At 40.8% G+C, this 12,149-nt stretch overlaps 1 protein-coding gene across 15 annotated transcripts in view; it reads right to left on the bottom strand.

The window, feature by feature from the left end:
* Nucleotides 1–235: 235 nt before the first annotated feature.
* Nucleotides 236–12,149, bottom strand: part of MACF1 (microtubule actin crosslinking factor 1) — a 184,512-nt gene continuing 172,598 nt past the window's right edge. For 6 of the 15 annotated variants that reach the window (XM_066573920.1, XM_066573929.1, XM_066573961.1 and 3 more), the window contains 5 exons: nucleotides 8,552–8,608; nucleotides 6,821–7,032; nucleotides 5,247–5,357; nucleotides 3,794–3,908; nucleotides 236–1,483 (listed from right to left, as the gene is read on the bottom strand). In XM_066573920.1, the coding sequence (XP_066430017.1) occupies nucleotides 1,248–1,483; nucleotides 3,794–3,908; nucleotides 5,247–5,357; nucleotides 6,821–7,032; nucleotides 8,552–8,608 (731 nt within the window). In that variant the 3' untranslated portion in view covers nucleotides 236–1,247. The remainder of the gene's footprint in view (nucleotides 1,484–3,793; nucleotides 3,909–5,246; nucleotides 5,358–6,820; nucleotides 7,033–8,551; nucleotides 8,609–12,149) is intronic. The other 9 variants (XM_066573987.1, XM_066574007.1, XM_066573979.1 and 6 more) reach the window with 3 other exon arrangements.

The following is a 12,149-nucleotide window of genomic DNA, read 5'->3' as shown; positions in this document are numbered from 1 at the left end:
TTTGTTTCAATCTCTATCACCGGTGTTCCTGTACCTGATCATGCACATCATGGAAATCGGTGTTTTGTAAAATAGTCTACCTAGTATTACAGAAGCAGACTAATAGTGTAGCACATATGATACAGTCATCCACAAGCGAGGTTAGGAAGTCAGCTAAAAGGAAATTATTACCCATCAGTAATCAATACATGCAAAAAACCAAACAAACCTGAAACAAATGACAAAGGCTAAGCGATAAGTTGTTACTGCAAGCAATTTTAATACAAAAGTGTTGTTGTTTAACAGTTCATTGGTACAGCGTCAATTTCTGTAGCAAACTAATTGAGAAAATCACACAGCAGCCTGGTTAGAACTGGATGTAATGGCCGATAGCAGGAGGGATCCATCCAAGCTCTAACAAGTCTACCCTCCAGGGTCGTTCTGTCAGCAGAAGCCAGCATACAAACGTGAGGAAGGATTTGTGCTGGTGAGTCCCATTTATTGGACGCACAACGGTGAGTGTTTATTACAAAAAATGAACATGTCACACAAATTCTAAGTGGAATGACCATTAAATAATAAATAAGAAAAATCCTAAGCAGATAAATAAAACAAATGTAGTTTACAATTAGAAAATCAGCGAAATCTGGCATGAGTGCAAAATGGCGGTGGAGAAGCATACGCTAATCTATGCTGCACCAGGATTTGGAATTTACTGTCACATGTGGCTGCGGCAGTTGCTGCAAGAGACTTGATATCCTTAATATATGGTCAAAGCAGGATGTGCAAGTGCTGTCAATTCAGAAAGACTAAATCTTAGTAAAATCTCACGTCAGTCTCTGATCCCTCTGCGATTTAATAAAGAATAGTTCATACAAAACAGAGGATTTCCATATTAAAGTTTAGTAGTGTTGCCTCAGGATATTGACCCTAACAAAAAGGGTCTCATATCCCACAAAATCAACGCATTAGCCGTCTACTCTCCCGTTTCACACTCCTTCGATCTACTAGAGTCCCTGAATCTTCCCAGGAATTCACACAAGGCTTTGTATCTACAGAAATATTCACATGGAAGTAGTAACATACAAAAACAAGAGAAACAGATAAGGCAGTTATAAACATTGTTCTTGTATACATGTACAGACGATAGAAACTTCTCCACGGAGAACCAGCGTACATCCAGATGTACAGTGCATGGTAGAAAAAATTCGGGTCTGCTGCGTTTCTAGGCGGTTTGCTCTTGTGCCAGAGATTTGATTCATTTAGGACTATCTCTTGGTGCCTGAAGTTTTGGGAGTGCTTGCAGTTTTCTTGGACATGGTGGGGATTTTCGAAGGTTTAGACAGTCCCCTGCGGGATGGTCCCCCAGCAGCACTACTCTCTGAGGTGTCTGAACAAGCAGACTGTGTCTCTAGAAGGTCAAAGTCAGAGGCATCACTTCCCCTGCGACTGCTGGCACGGCTACCGGTACGGCTCCCAGCACGGCTGCCGCTTTTCTTAGGATCTACAATAAGAAAATGAGAAGGGTGAGGATTATTAGTCAGTATACCACCATCATTGCATCAGATTTCATGCTGCTCATAACCTTAGATATATATATATATATATATATAGATATATATATATACACATACACACACACATATATAGATATATATTTATATTATATACGCACACACACAGACTACTGCGGTCTCAGAATTGTTTAACCCCTTAGGGACAAGCATCTTTTAAACTTAGTAGCGCACCCTTTTCTTGTTGTGGCCTACTACAAACATGATGCGGAGCCAGACAGCAGCTTCTGACAGCAGTTCTGGAAACCTTAGCCCATTCCTCGAGGACAATGCCCTCCAGTTAACTAATATTCCAGGTTTGCTTGCTGCAGTTGCCTTCTTCAAATCCCAAAGACGGGCCACTCCAGAATCTTCTGAAACCAAGCCTTGGTGCACTTTGTCGTACGTGTCTGGGATCATTGCCCTGTTGGAAGATTGAATGCCGCCCAAACGCTAGCTTCCTCACAGAAGACTGGCTGACGTCTTCTCCTAGGATTTCCTGATACTTGATTGAATCCATCTTGTCCTCCACAAGTTTCAGGTTTCCATTGCCAGAGGAAGCAAAGTTTCTGTTGCCACCAAATCTTGCTGTACGTCTTTTCAGTTCCTCATGGGTTTTTGACCACCTGCCTCTTCAGCAATCTGGTGACAGCCGGTGATGGCTCCCGCTTTCTGCTAATTCAAGATAGTGTAGCCTGACCAGCTAGATAATTTGCATCATATCATACCATTGAATATTTCTACTCTGATATGATTATCCTCTCTCAACCTTATCTAAATTTGTATCCTTTCCATGCAAGTTTATAAAATATCTGTATCATGTCGGTTTAGGATATGAATAAAGATTTAATTGGGGAGGAAAAAAAAAACCTGTAACCTGTGTTCCTTTAACTTTGCACTATGCTTCTGATTGTATCTCTAGGAATATTCAGTGCATATGCTATGTTTCGTATGCTTTTCCTTGTTTGTGCAAGGCAATGATCTCTTCTCTTAACTTTCAGGACCATTCTATTGAGTTGTTCATATTCCGAGCGTGCCATCAAACATCACAATCAATGAAACCCTAGCGTCTAATGATTAGTTGCATCAGGGGTGTTGGAGACAACACCTGATTTGTAAACTCATGTGACGGATTCTATTCAGGGGGTTGAATCATTCTTAGACTGCATTAAGAGTGGCATTTTGTGTTGAATTTGAAGAAACCTCTTGTTATGTTTTTTGGTTTACCATAAACTATTCATTTTCAAACTGTGTTGTTGCTGTTGTATTAAGCTAGTCATCCATAGGACACTGCTCCCAATCCAGTTACTATGTTTCCTGCAACTAGCAGCTTGTTAAAGGGTATATAGTTACATATACATTAGGAAAATTCTTTATGGACCTCAATGGACTGGATTGTAGGTCAAAAGAATGTCCTTTTGACATCCCTCTGGCTGGTATGTGTTAACACGCCTTTAATCAACTGTATTGGAAACAGTAGTTGACTGCACTTCAATACAAGGGCATCCTGCAAAAAGGAGCATATACCATGTATACGACGGGAAATTGTCATTGCATATACCTCAGACATACACACCAAAGTGTGTGAGCACAGCCTTATGGTTGTTTTGCACGCAAGTCTCATTTGTCTGACTGAGCGACTTGTGCAGCCTGTTTAGGGCTAATGTCCGCTGGAGCTTTTTCACCACAAACCACACAAGCTAAGCAGTGAATGGAGGCAATGAAAGTCAATGGACTTTCATTCTTTAATGCACACCAGCATGTGGACATAAGAGTTTTCATACGGCAGAGAAGTAAATGGCAGCATGCACTATTTCTCTGTGTATGGTACAGAGCTCTCCTATGGGCTCCATATCGAAACGCTGTCCCCGCTCTAAACAGAGCGGGAAACTAAAAAAAAATTGTAATAGTCACGCTGCACACGTCCGTGACATCAGATTCACGGACATGCGCAGTGCATACCCAGCGATATGTGGTCTCTGCTGGCGGGGCGAAAGGGCTTCCTATGTGTAAAACGACACAGAAGACCCATGCCGTTTTATGCATACGCCCGTGGACATTAGCCCTTAGCCTGTGCCAACAACTTGCTACCACTTATGAAACAAATTTACAAAAGGTTAGAACAAATCCTAACACGCAGGTAACAAACTTTTCCATGAAACAATTATAACATTTATGATACCCCAAGTGGACATTGCCAATGAAGTGGATTCTACATTGAAGGCACAGGCCCTGGCAATGTTGTTTTTTAAGTGACTTACCTGGTCGACTCATTTTGGCACCAGAAGGGGTTGTTCCAGACAGGTCTCCTGTGAGGGAAGATCGACTTGTATGGATAGCAGCTTTTTTCATTTTGCTGCTTTGTGCTGCAGTTACCTGAAAAATGTCCAAAAATTAAAAATGACCAAAAGCAATCAAACTGATTTGCCACCAGTTATACTTTTTTTTTCTGGTGTGCTTGAAGAGGGAAAAAAATTCCTGTTTTACTATACTGCAATAGACCAATACAATCTAAGTCATTTTCTATTCACTGTGAAACTACAATGGTCTATCTTTCATTGCATCATCGCTTGACCAAGTTTGATATGACGACAGTGGGGCCCTGAATGTATTAATGTGCTTTAGGCAACGTTTACACATTTATGTGGAAATTTAGATCACCTGGCACCATTGATAGCCAGATAAGAGTATACAAGAGAATGTTATTGTTCTAGTTTCCCCTAGTATGTAGCTCAAATTGCTTGAGGTATTCTCGAAAAACATTACTATACCAAAAAAGACAACATAGGAATGTCTGCACCCATAGATTAGAAGCTGCCATGTAAAGCTGGGCAAAAATATCTCTACCCATCAGCTCATTCATATAGTATGCAATGCAATAAGCGCATTCATATAGTAAATGACTAGTTCTGTCTACAGCCAGCTTGGGACTGCAAAATTAACTGCAATGGGTTATTTCTGTTGCCGAGAAATAACCCATTGCAGTAGCATATGTCAATCCGCTGGATAATCTCACAGTTTATTGCCATGAAGCCTGGTTTAGGGCTAGTGTAGGTCCTGTCACTGCTTGGGATAAGTCGAATATACATCAGACAGGACAGTCCATTTTACTGATAAGATAAAGAGATTTTTAGCCAGTTTTGCATTAAATTGATACCCCAAAGCACTTCTCATATAGAAAATCTTAATTCTGTAGTGGTGTTTGTAAGCAAAAATACTATATTATCAATTATGCAATTTTTCATAATTAATCCAAAAATGACAATATTCTAATTTTCTGGTTACAATGAAGACAGTGCATATAAGTGATGTTCAAATGACTGAAAGAGCATGCATACAATCGTAACATAATCTGTATGTATCTTTATTACATTTTACGTAAAACACCAATCTGAGAGAATTAAGATTTAGGATTTGCCGTAATCTTAGTGTAATTAAAAAGCATGCAATGATAGCTGAGGAAAAACACTGCATGGTAACTTTAGTACTGACAGACCATTTTAGCTTATCAACCAGTGTCAACATGCCTAAATCCTTCGACAGGAAATCAAAATGGGATTTTTGATTTATTTGGATAATGACACAAGTATTTCTTATTCACTCAAAAAGACAATTGTTAGTTCAATTCTGGAAAACAGGACGAGGAAGAGTGTTAGTAGGAAAATGGCTCCTGGAAAAGGTGGAGGGCTCTATTGTTGGAGGACCATACTCTACCTCATACGCTGGGATCTGGAAGTCTGAGTATTCGGAGCCCCTAGAGGGCGTGCCAGCCTTGCTGTTTACAAGCCAGGGCTTCTCGTAACAGCGAGATGGCTGCTGTGGAGTCTGCGAGAGGGGCAAGGGCACACAGGATGGATGAGGGAAGCGAACGAAGATGAAGGGTGATGAGTTGGCACAAAAATGCAAACAAAAATACAACCAAATAAACAAAAGTAAGAACAAAAAGGACTAAAGCAGACACGCATATCATAAAGGCAAGACGAAATTTAATCTACAACTAAAAAGACTATCTAGAAATACGTAGCTTTTAAAAAATGGCAATTTTAGCTTGTTTGCTGATTGACTTGTTTAAATAGCCTTCTCATAGGCCATGTCAGACTGTATGGGGGAAGAACATATGTTTGTATGATGGTGCATCCAACATACCTTTTCATCTATGTTGGCAGCACATCCCCTTGTTTACACAGGGAGATGTAATTCTGATAACAATGACTTAAGGCTCTTTAACATGCAACGACAATCTTTCAAAAGATTGAAAGATTGACAGTTCTAGCAATCATTTTGCATAAACTGCTAATGGACACAAATGTTCATTAGCCCTTTATTTGCATGTAAATGAGCCTCCAGGAGCTGCTTGCAGAACACAGCAGGTGGTTTGAGCTCTGCAATCCGTTCCTTTGTTCTCACAGGGGCTGTCAGCTGAATACAATGTAATCAACAGCTCCTGTGGAGAACACAGCTTGTAGTGTTATCTACTTTCCTGCTGAACTATAGATTTTAAGCTCACCTTAAAATCATCGTTCAGCCGAAGAGTGAACAATGGTAGCATTTACACATAACGATTATCACCCATATGCCATCGTTTGAACGAATTTTGAGCGATAATCGTTGTGTAAATGGGGCTTTATACAGTAGAACAAAAGACCCAATCAGCTGACAAATGAAGGTTTCCCCATTTGTCAGCTAACTGTTGCCCTTTTTACATGGGGTGAACAAATGTTCTGACGTTCAATAGCCTTTATGTCCTTTTAAGAATTTGCCAGTCTATGCAGAAAAGACAAAGCATATACAAAGTAATTCCCATACCGTAAAAGTACTGAATACAAAACACTCAAATAGGAGAACACTGAAAAGTAAACGCTGCTCTTATTGATATTATATATTTTTAACACAATTACCCTTTAATTTCTACACACTTCTAAGGTCTAATGCCCACAGATGGATTTACGCCGCGTTCCCTGGGATAGCGCAGCTATAAGGTTCTATTGAATTTGCGGCATGTTCTATTTTACTGCGTTTTCCACCGGCGGGGACTTTTTTGTTTATCCCTTTGTTGTAAAACCTGGCTCCGTCCGTGGGCATGAGCCCTAAATGCAGAAGCATAATATACATAAAACATATTACCCCACTCAGCGCAGTTAATCATAACGAGATATAAACAAATCAGAATCCCCCCTATCCCCCACTCTTCAAAAAACAACAAATAAAATTAGGCAATAAAGAGAAAAACAAACAAACTCTTTTCCACACATCATAATGTCAGAAGACTACTCATGCAAGAGACTCACCTTTGAACCACTTGCCGGAGTAGCGGGTGAGGATGGGACGGATGTACAGCTATGGTTACTCTGGCTGGCACTGGAGCTGGACCTAGTAGGAGAGGCAGTCCTGGAAGACGGTTTTGACCTTCGCCCTCGTGACCTGAAGGGGGTCATTCCCTGGGAAACCCCCTCGGGTAGTATAAACTTCTCTCGCAGCTCGAGATTAGTCCTTCCCCTTGCTGAGTAAAATAAGTAGTAGAGGGTTATATCATCTGCAACTTTCTGACACACAAGCAAGATGCAGAGTAGTTATAGTAAGCAGCACACACATATTTAGTTCTGCAAAATAAGTTAATATATAGGCGGCAAACATGGGTTAAAAGCTGGGTTGTTAGCCATCTCAGACATTAAACACTTTGCTATGGATGGGAATGCTTGCATTGGTTCAGGGCAAATGTGTTCTCTAGATTTTACGTCCATACAGTCAGAAATATTCAAGCAAAAGGATGCAAATTCAGTGAACCCCAACATTCACCATGTGTCATACTCTTCACGGGGCCATGAATGTATACTTCAATTGCTTTATCGCTTTTTCATACAATATAGGACTATACCCCCAGTGCTTATATAGTCCACAGACTCATCGCGTCGCAGGCAAAGGCAGGAGAGCGGACCTGAGTGCACGCCGGCAGCAGTGCCGTTTCAGGGGGACCTCCCCTTTCCTCAGGCTTGCCATATTTGCTTCAGCATGGCTAAGGAATGGGGAGGTCCTGCTGAGACGGCACTGCTGCCGATGTGTATTCATGTCCACTCTTCTGCGACACGATGAGCACTGGAGTGATGGCCCTGTATTTATATTGTATGAAATAATGATAACGCAATTAAAGTATACATTTATGGTGCCTGTGGCTTTTTGAAGAGCATTATCTAGATTTTAAACCATATTAATATAGGAGAACCTTTCATGCCTATACTATTTATACATGTGCTTTATAATAAGATGATATACAACTGTAGATGCTAGACGACTGATAATGGTAGAAGGCTGTTGTATCAGCCAAAATCTAAATACTGCTGCCATTCTGCATTATCCTTCTTTTCTGGTAGCTCAGTGCCAGTGGTGGTGGTGCAAGTCGGTGGAAAGCAGGAAGTCTCAGGTTGCTCAAGTCTTAAGCATAAGGCAGAACTATTGCTGAACTAAGGACAGAGAAAGGGTATAAAGACTGGCAGCACAAGAGAAAATGTCAAGGAGGCAAAAAGCTGCAGTAATGACGCAGTGTGCACCTTAATGACTCTTGCTTTTGCCAAGAACAGAGTCCTTGACAGAAGGGTTAATATTCGTGTACTTGCATGCTCAAGCAGTGCCACCTTTACAATGATGCCTTCATTTGTAGAGATGGTGCAGAGGTGCCTGGAGCTTAAAGCTTAAGGCTTTTCTCCTTAGCAGCAATAGGAGCTCCCGAGTCACTGAAATACATGATTACTGCAGCTTGTACCCTTTATGGCAGATTCTCCTTGAACTGTGCCTTTCCGTATTTCTTCCTGCCACGCTTTTATAAAAAAACAAATTAAGGCAGAGACCATCTCTATGTTGAATCCAAACAGCTATTTTCAAGGGGAGATATGGAGTGGGCATTGCCATTTGTTTTAAGCAAGGTAAATATAATATATAGCTCTTTTCTTACGTAGGAAGAAAAGTTTGCTTAAACACATTGCTTGTTATTACAATAAGCACATCTACAAAGCAATAGCAGTTACCCAAACCAATGGATGCGACGGAATTGGTTCTCTTTAATTTAATCCCTGGATGGTGAACTAAGGATAAAGAGGTGCAGAAGGGAGAAACGGCCATAATGTAAGGCATGCAAAACATATAGTCAATGACAAGTTAGTCTATCAATATATAGAGTCACACTGGGCTCAATGTGCGGACCATTATCTCAAAGAAAGAAATAGATTATGAAGACCCTAGATCAGGTCGATGACTACATGCACTACCACAGAAACAGAACACAATAGATTTTTATGGATTTGCTCCATGCAGCCTGCAAATCCACAGATACAAAACTAAACTTTCTCCGACTTAGTCCAAAATGAAGCCACACTGTCCTCTGCTGGCAGGATTAAACATTATGTTGTGTTTTTATTATAATGTCACTGCTTGCACAAACATCTGAGCAGGAGCTTTATGCTCAAACTCCAAGGCCTCTAAGGCATAATTGAATTGTGGAATCCACGCGATTCTCTAGCGCGGATGATCCGCTGTTCAATATGCTCATAGACTAGCATTGGGCATCTGCACGGGGGAAAAAAACGGAACATGCTCATTTTCTGCGGTTTTCTTGCACGGACGGTGTCCATTGAAATCAATGGAAGCCGTCCGGATCTGCGGGAAGTCTGCAGCTGGCGCCGCAGGAAAGCAGGGGGTTTAAAAAAAATAAATAAAAGAAGGCATGGCTCATGCATGAAGGACGTTGCCGGTGTCCCAAGCGCATCCACCGTGCAGAAGAAAGAAGATCTGGCTGTGACGGAGGAGAGCCCTGCAGCGTATGGACAGGTGAGTAAAATGTATGCTTTGGCTTCATGTCGGCGGGCCGGGTGGAATCCGCTGAATCCTTAAAAGTAGAGACATTAACCCTTTGCAATCCAATTTGGATTCAAGGTTTCCTAAGGGACTTTCTTTTTCTGCCATTATATAATGACGCCATCTGCTGGCTAGAGCCAGTACCGCAATATGTGAGTTGCCAGAGAGGCCCCTGACAACAGAGCGGCCAGTAATATACAGTAAGAATACCCTGCCGGACGTCTTCCGACATCGGAGCTGCACAGGCTTCAATCAGAATGTTGGAAGATGTCAGACGGTGGATTGGAAAGGGTTAATAGGTGCACTTGTAGACCCAGACAAGACGACTGTCAACCTTGTCTCTCCTGATGGTGCCGAATGAAGTAAAGATCGCGTAATGGCATAGTACTAGAAGAGGGCAGGAGAAGTAACCTAGTGATCGCTCCTGCAGGACTGTGTCTTCCAGCTTCTCATTGGTGTTACATAAGTAATAATGACATGGATAGATGATGGAAGCAATAGCCAAACAGCTGAAGAGCTATCTTATTGACTGTTAAACATACATATTTGGCGTAGAATAGGAATATTATTATTATTTTTTTATTTTTTTTTTTACAGAGGAAAGGAATTAAGTATTTGGCAGAAGCTACTTGTGAAATTCTCTAGTGGAACACGATTGGATAAAAAAAAAACAAAAAAAAAAAACAATCTGTGCCATCTCCAGGAGTACAGAATAGGCAATTCTAAGCATTTTTGCAATATGTTTTATTAGCCTATTCTGTATATTTTTCTTTTAAAATCCCTATTCTGCTATGTAGCTAGTAGAATATGTTGCTAGGGTGATCCACAGCAGAAGAGGCAGTAGAGGGCGCTCCAGCTGTGTCTGCTCAGTTCTCTACAGTACACCTGCAGACACAGGTGTTCACATTGAACACTTAATACATAAAACCTGCTTAGTGAGTATACATACAATAATAATTCCTGCTGTGCCCCACACCTATCTCCCAAGGCTGGTATTTACCTTTTGGCTATTGTTCTTGCTCAGCAGTGCACTACGTGTGGAGAAGCCATTCTGTTGCGATGGCTTCTCTCGTTTCCTGCTGAACCAGATTCACTATCTGGGCTCTCAGTGCATTGGTTATACAGTACTATATTAAACCACTAGATATACTGAAACCTCGACAGTGCATCAGGTCCGGCAAAAAGCAGGCTCTGTAAGGAGAAGCTCTCTGCAGCAAAGAACGGCTTCTCCGCTTCACAGTGCGCCTGCTGTCTGTTAATCCTATAAATGCCCCAACTGGTCCTAAAGGCTCCCACCTCCCGCTACTGAAGGCTGCCATGGCTTGATAGAATGCCTGTTAGACTGATACAATAGTATTTCATTATACTCTATGAGCGATTAAATGAATGCAAATTTAAATTCCCCATGGGGATTAAAAAAGAAAATTGTAAAAAAGAGATTAAGATTTAAGAACAGTAGTATTAATTATTAGAAAAAATTTTTAAAAAGTAAAAAAACCAAAAACAAACACCTTTCCCATATTTCTACTAATAAAAGTTTAAAATGAAAAAAACCCCAAGCATATTTGATATTGCTGGATCCATAAAAGTCCAATCTAAATAACGCATTATTTATCCCGCACGGTCAAGGTCATCAGAAAAAAAAAAAACACGCCAGAAATGCACTTTTTTGGGGGAGTCACCCAGTCTCTAAGAAAAAATGTAATAAAAAAAAACTATGAAAAAGGCATATGTACTCCAAAATAGTACCAAAAGAAATTACAGGTCGTCCCTCAAAAAGTGAGCTGTCACACAACTATATCAACAGAAAAGGAAAATAGTTATGGCTGTCAGAAGATTGCAGCAGAAAATAAAATGCTTTTAAAAGTAGTACAGAGAAAAATTTGGTATCGTAGTAACACCTAAAATCAAGTTATGTTATTTTTGCCCCAGAATGTCGTAAAAACAAGCCCACACCCCCAAAGATGGTGAAATAACCTTTTTTTTCCCCTGTGCACTCCACTATTAAATTTTTTTGGTACATAATATATGATACAATAAATAGTACCATTGAAAAATATAACTCATTCTGCAAAAAACAAGATCTCATACAGCTACACTGATAGACAAAAAAGAGCTATAATTTTTTGAAAGCAACGAGAAAAAAAACAAAAGTGAAAAAAAAAAAAAAAATATGGAGCGAGAAAGCCTTAACAGGCCAGATTCAGTAGACATGTAAATTTGGGACACTAATGATCAATGCAAATACATGGAAGAGATACCCTTACCAAGGTACTGTGAAAATACTATTAAATACAATATTTCTCAGAATCACAGATATGGAAACTGTGACAAGTTTTTTTTTTCAATCCAACCATGATCAGTCATTTTTGGACTAGTAAGTCCTGTATCCAGTTTTGCATTTTTCCTTAAAGGGGTTGTCTCGCGAAAGCAAGTGGGGTTGTACACTTCTGTATGGCCATATTAATGCACTTTGTAATATACATCGTGCATTAAATATGAGCCATACAGAAGTTATTCACTTACCTGCTCCGTTGCTAGCGTCCCCGTCTCCATGGCTCCGTCTAACTTCAGCGTCTAATCGCCCGATTAGACGCGCTTGCGCAGAAGGGTCTTCTGCCTTCGGCTCGGTTCGGCAGCAGCGGCGTTCTGGCTCCGCCCCCTCTACGCGTCATCGCGTAGCTCCGCCCCGTCACGTGTGCCGATTCCAGCCAATCAGGAGGCGATTAGACGCTGAAGTTAGACGGAGCCATGGAGATGGGGACACCAGCG

This window comes from Eleutherodactylus coqui, chromosome 1 (assembly GCF_035609145.1).
Source record: "Eleutherodactylus coqui strain aEleCoq1 chromosome 1, aEleCoq1.hap1, whole genome shotgun sequence".
NCBI classification, from domain to species: Eukaryota; Metazoa; Chordata; class Amphibia; order Anura; family Eleutherodactylidae; genus Eleutherodactylus; species Eleutherodactylus coqui.
This window is presented reverse-complemented; position numbering and strand designations above follow the sequence as displayed.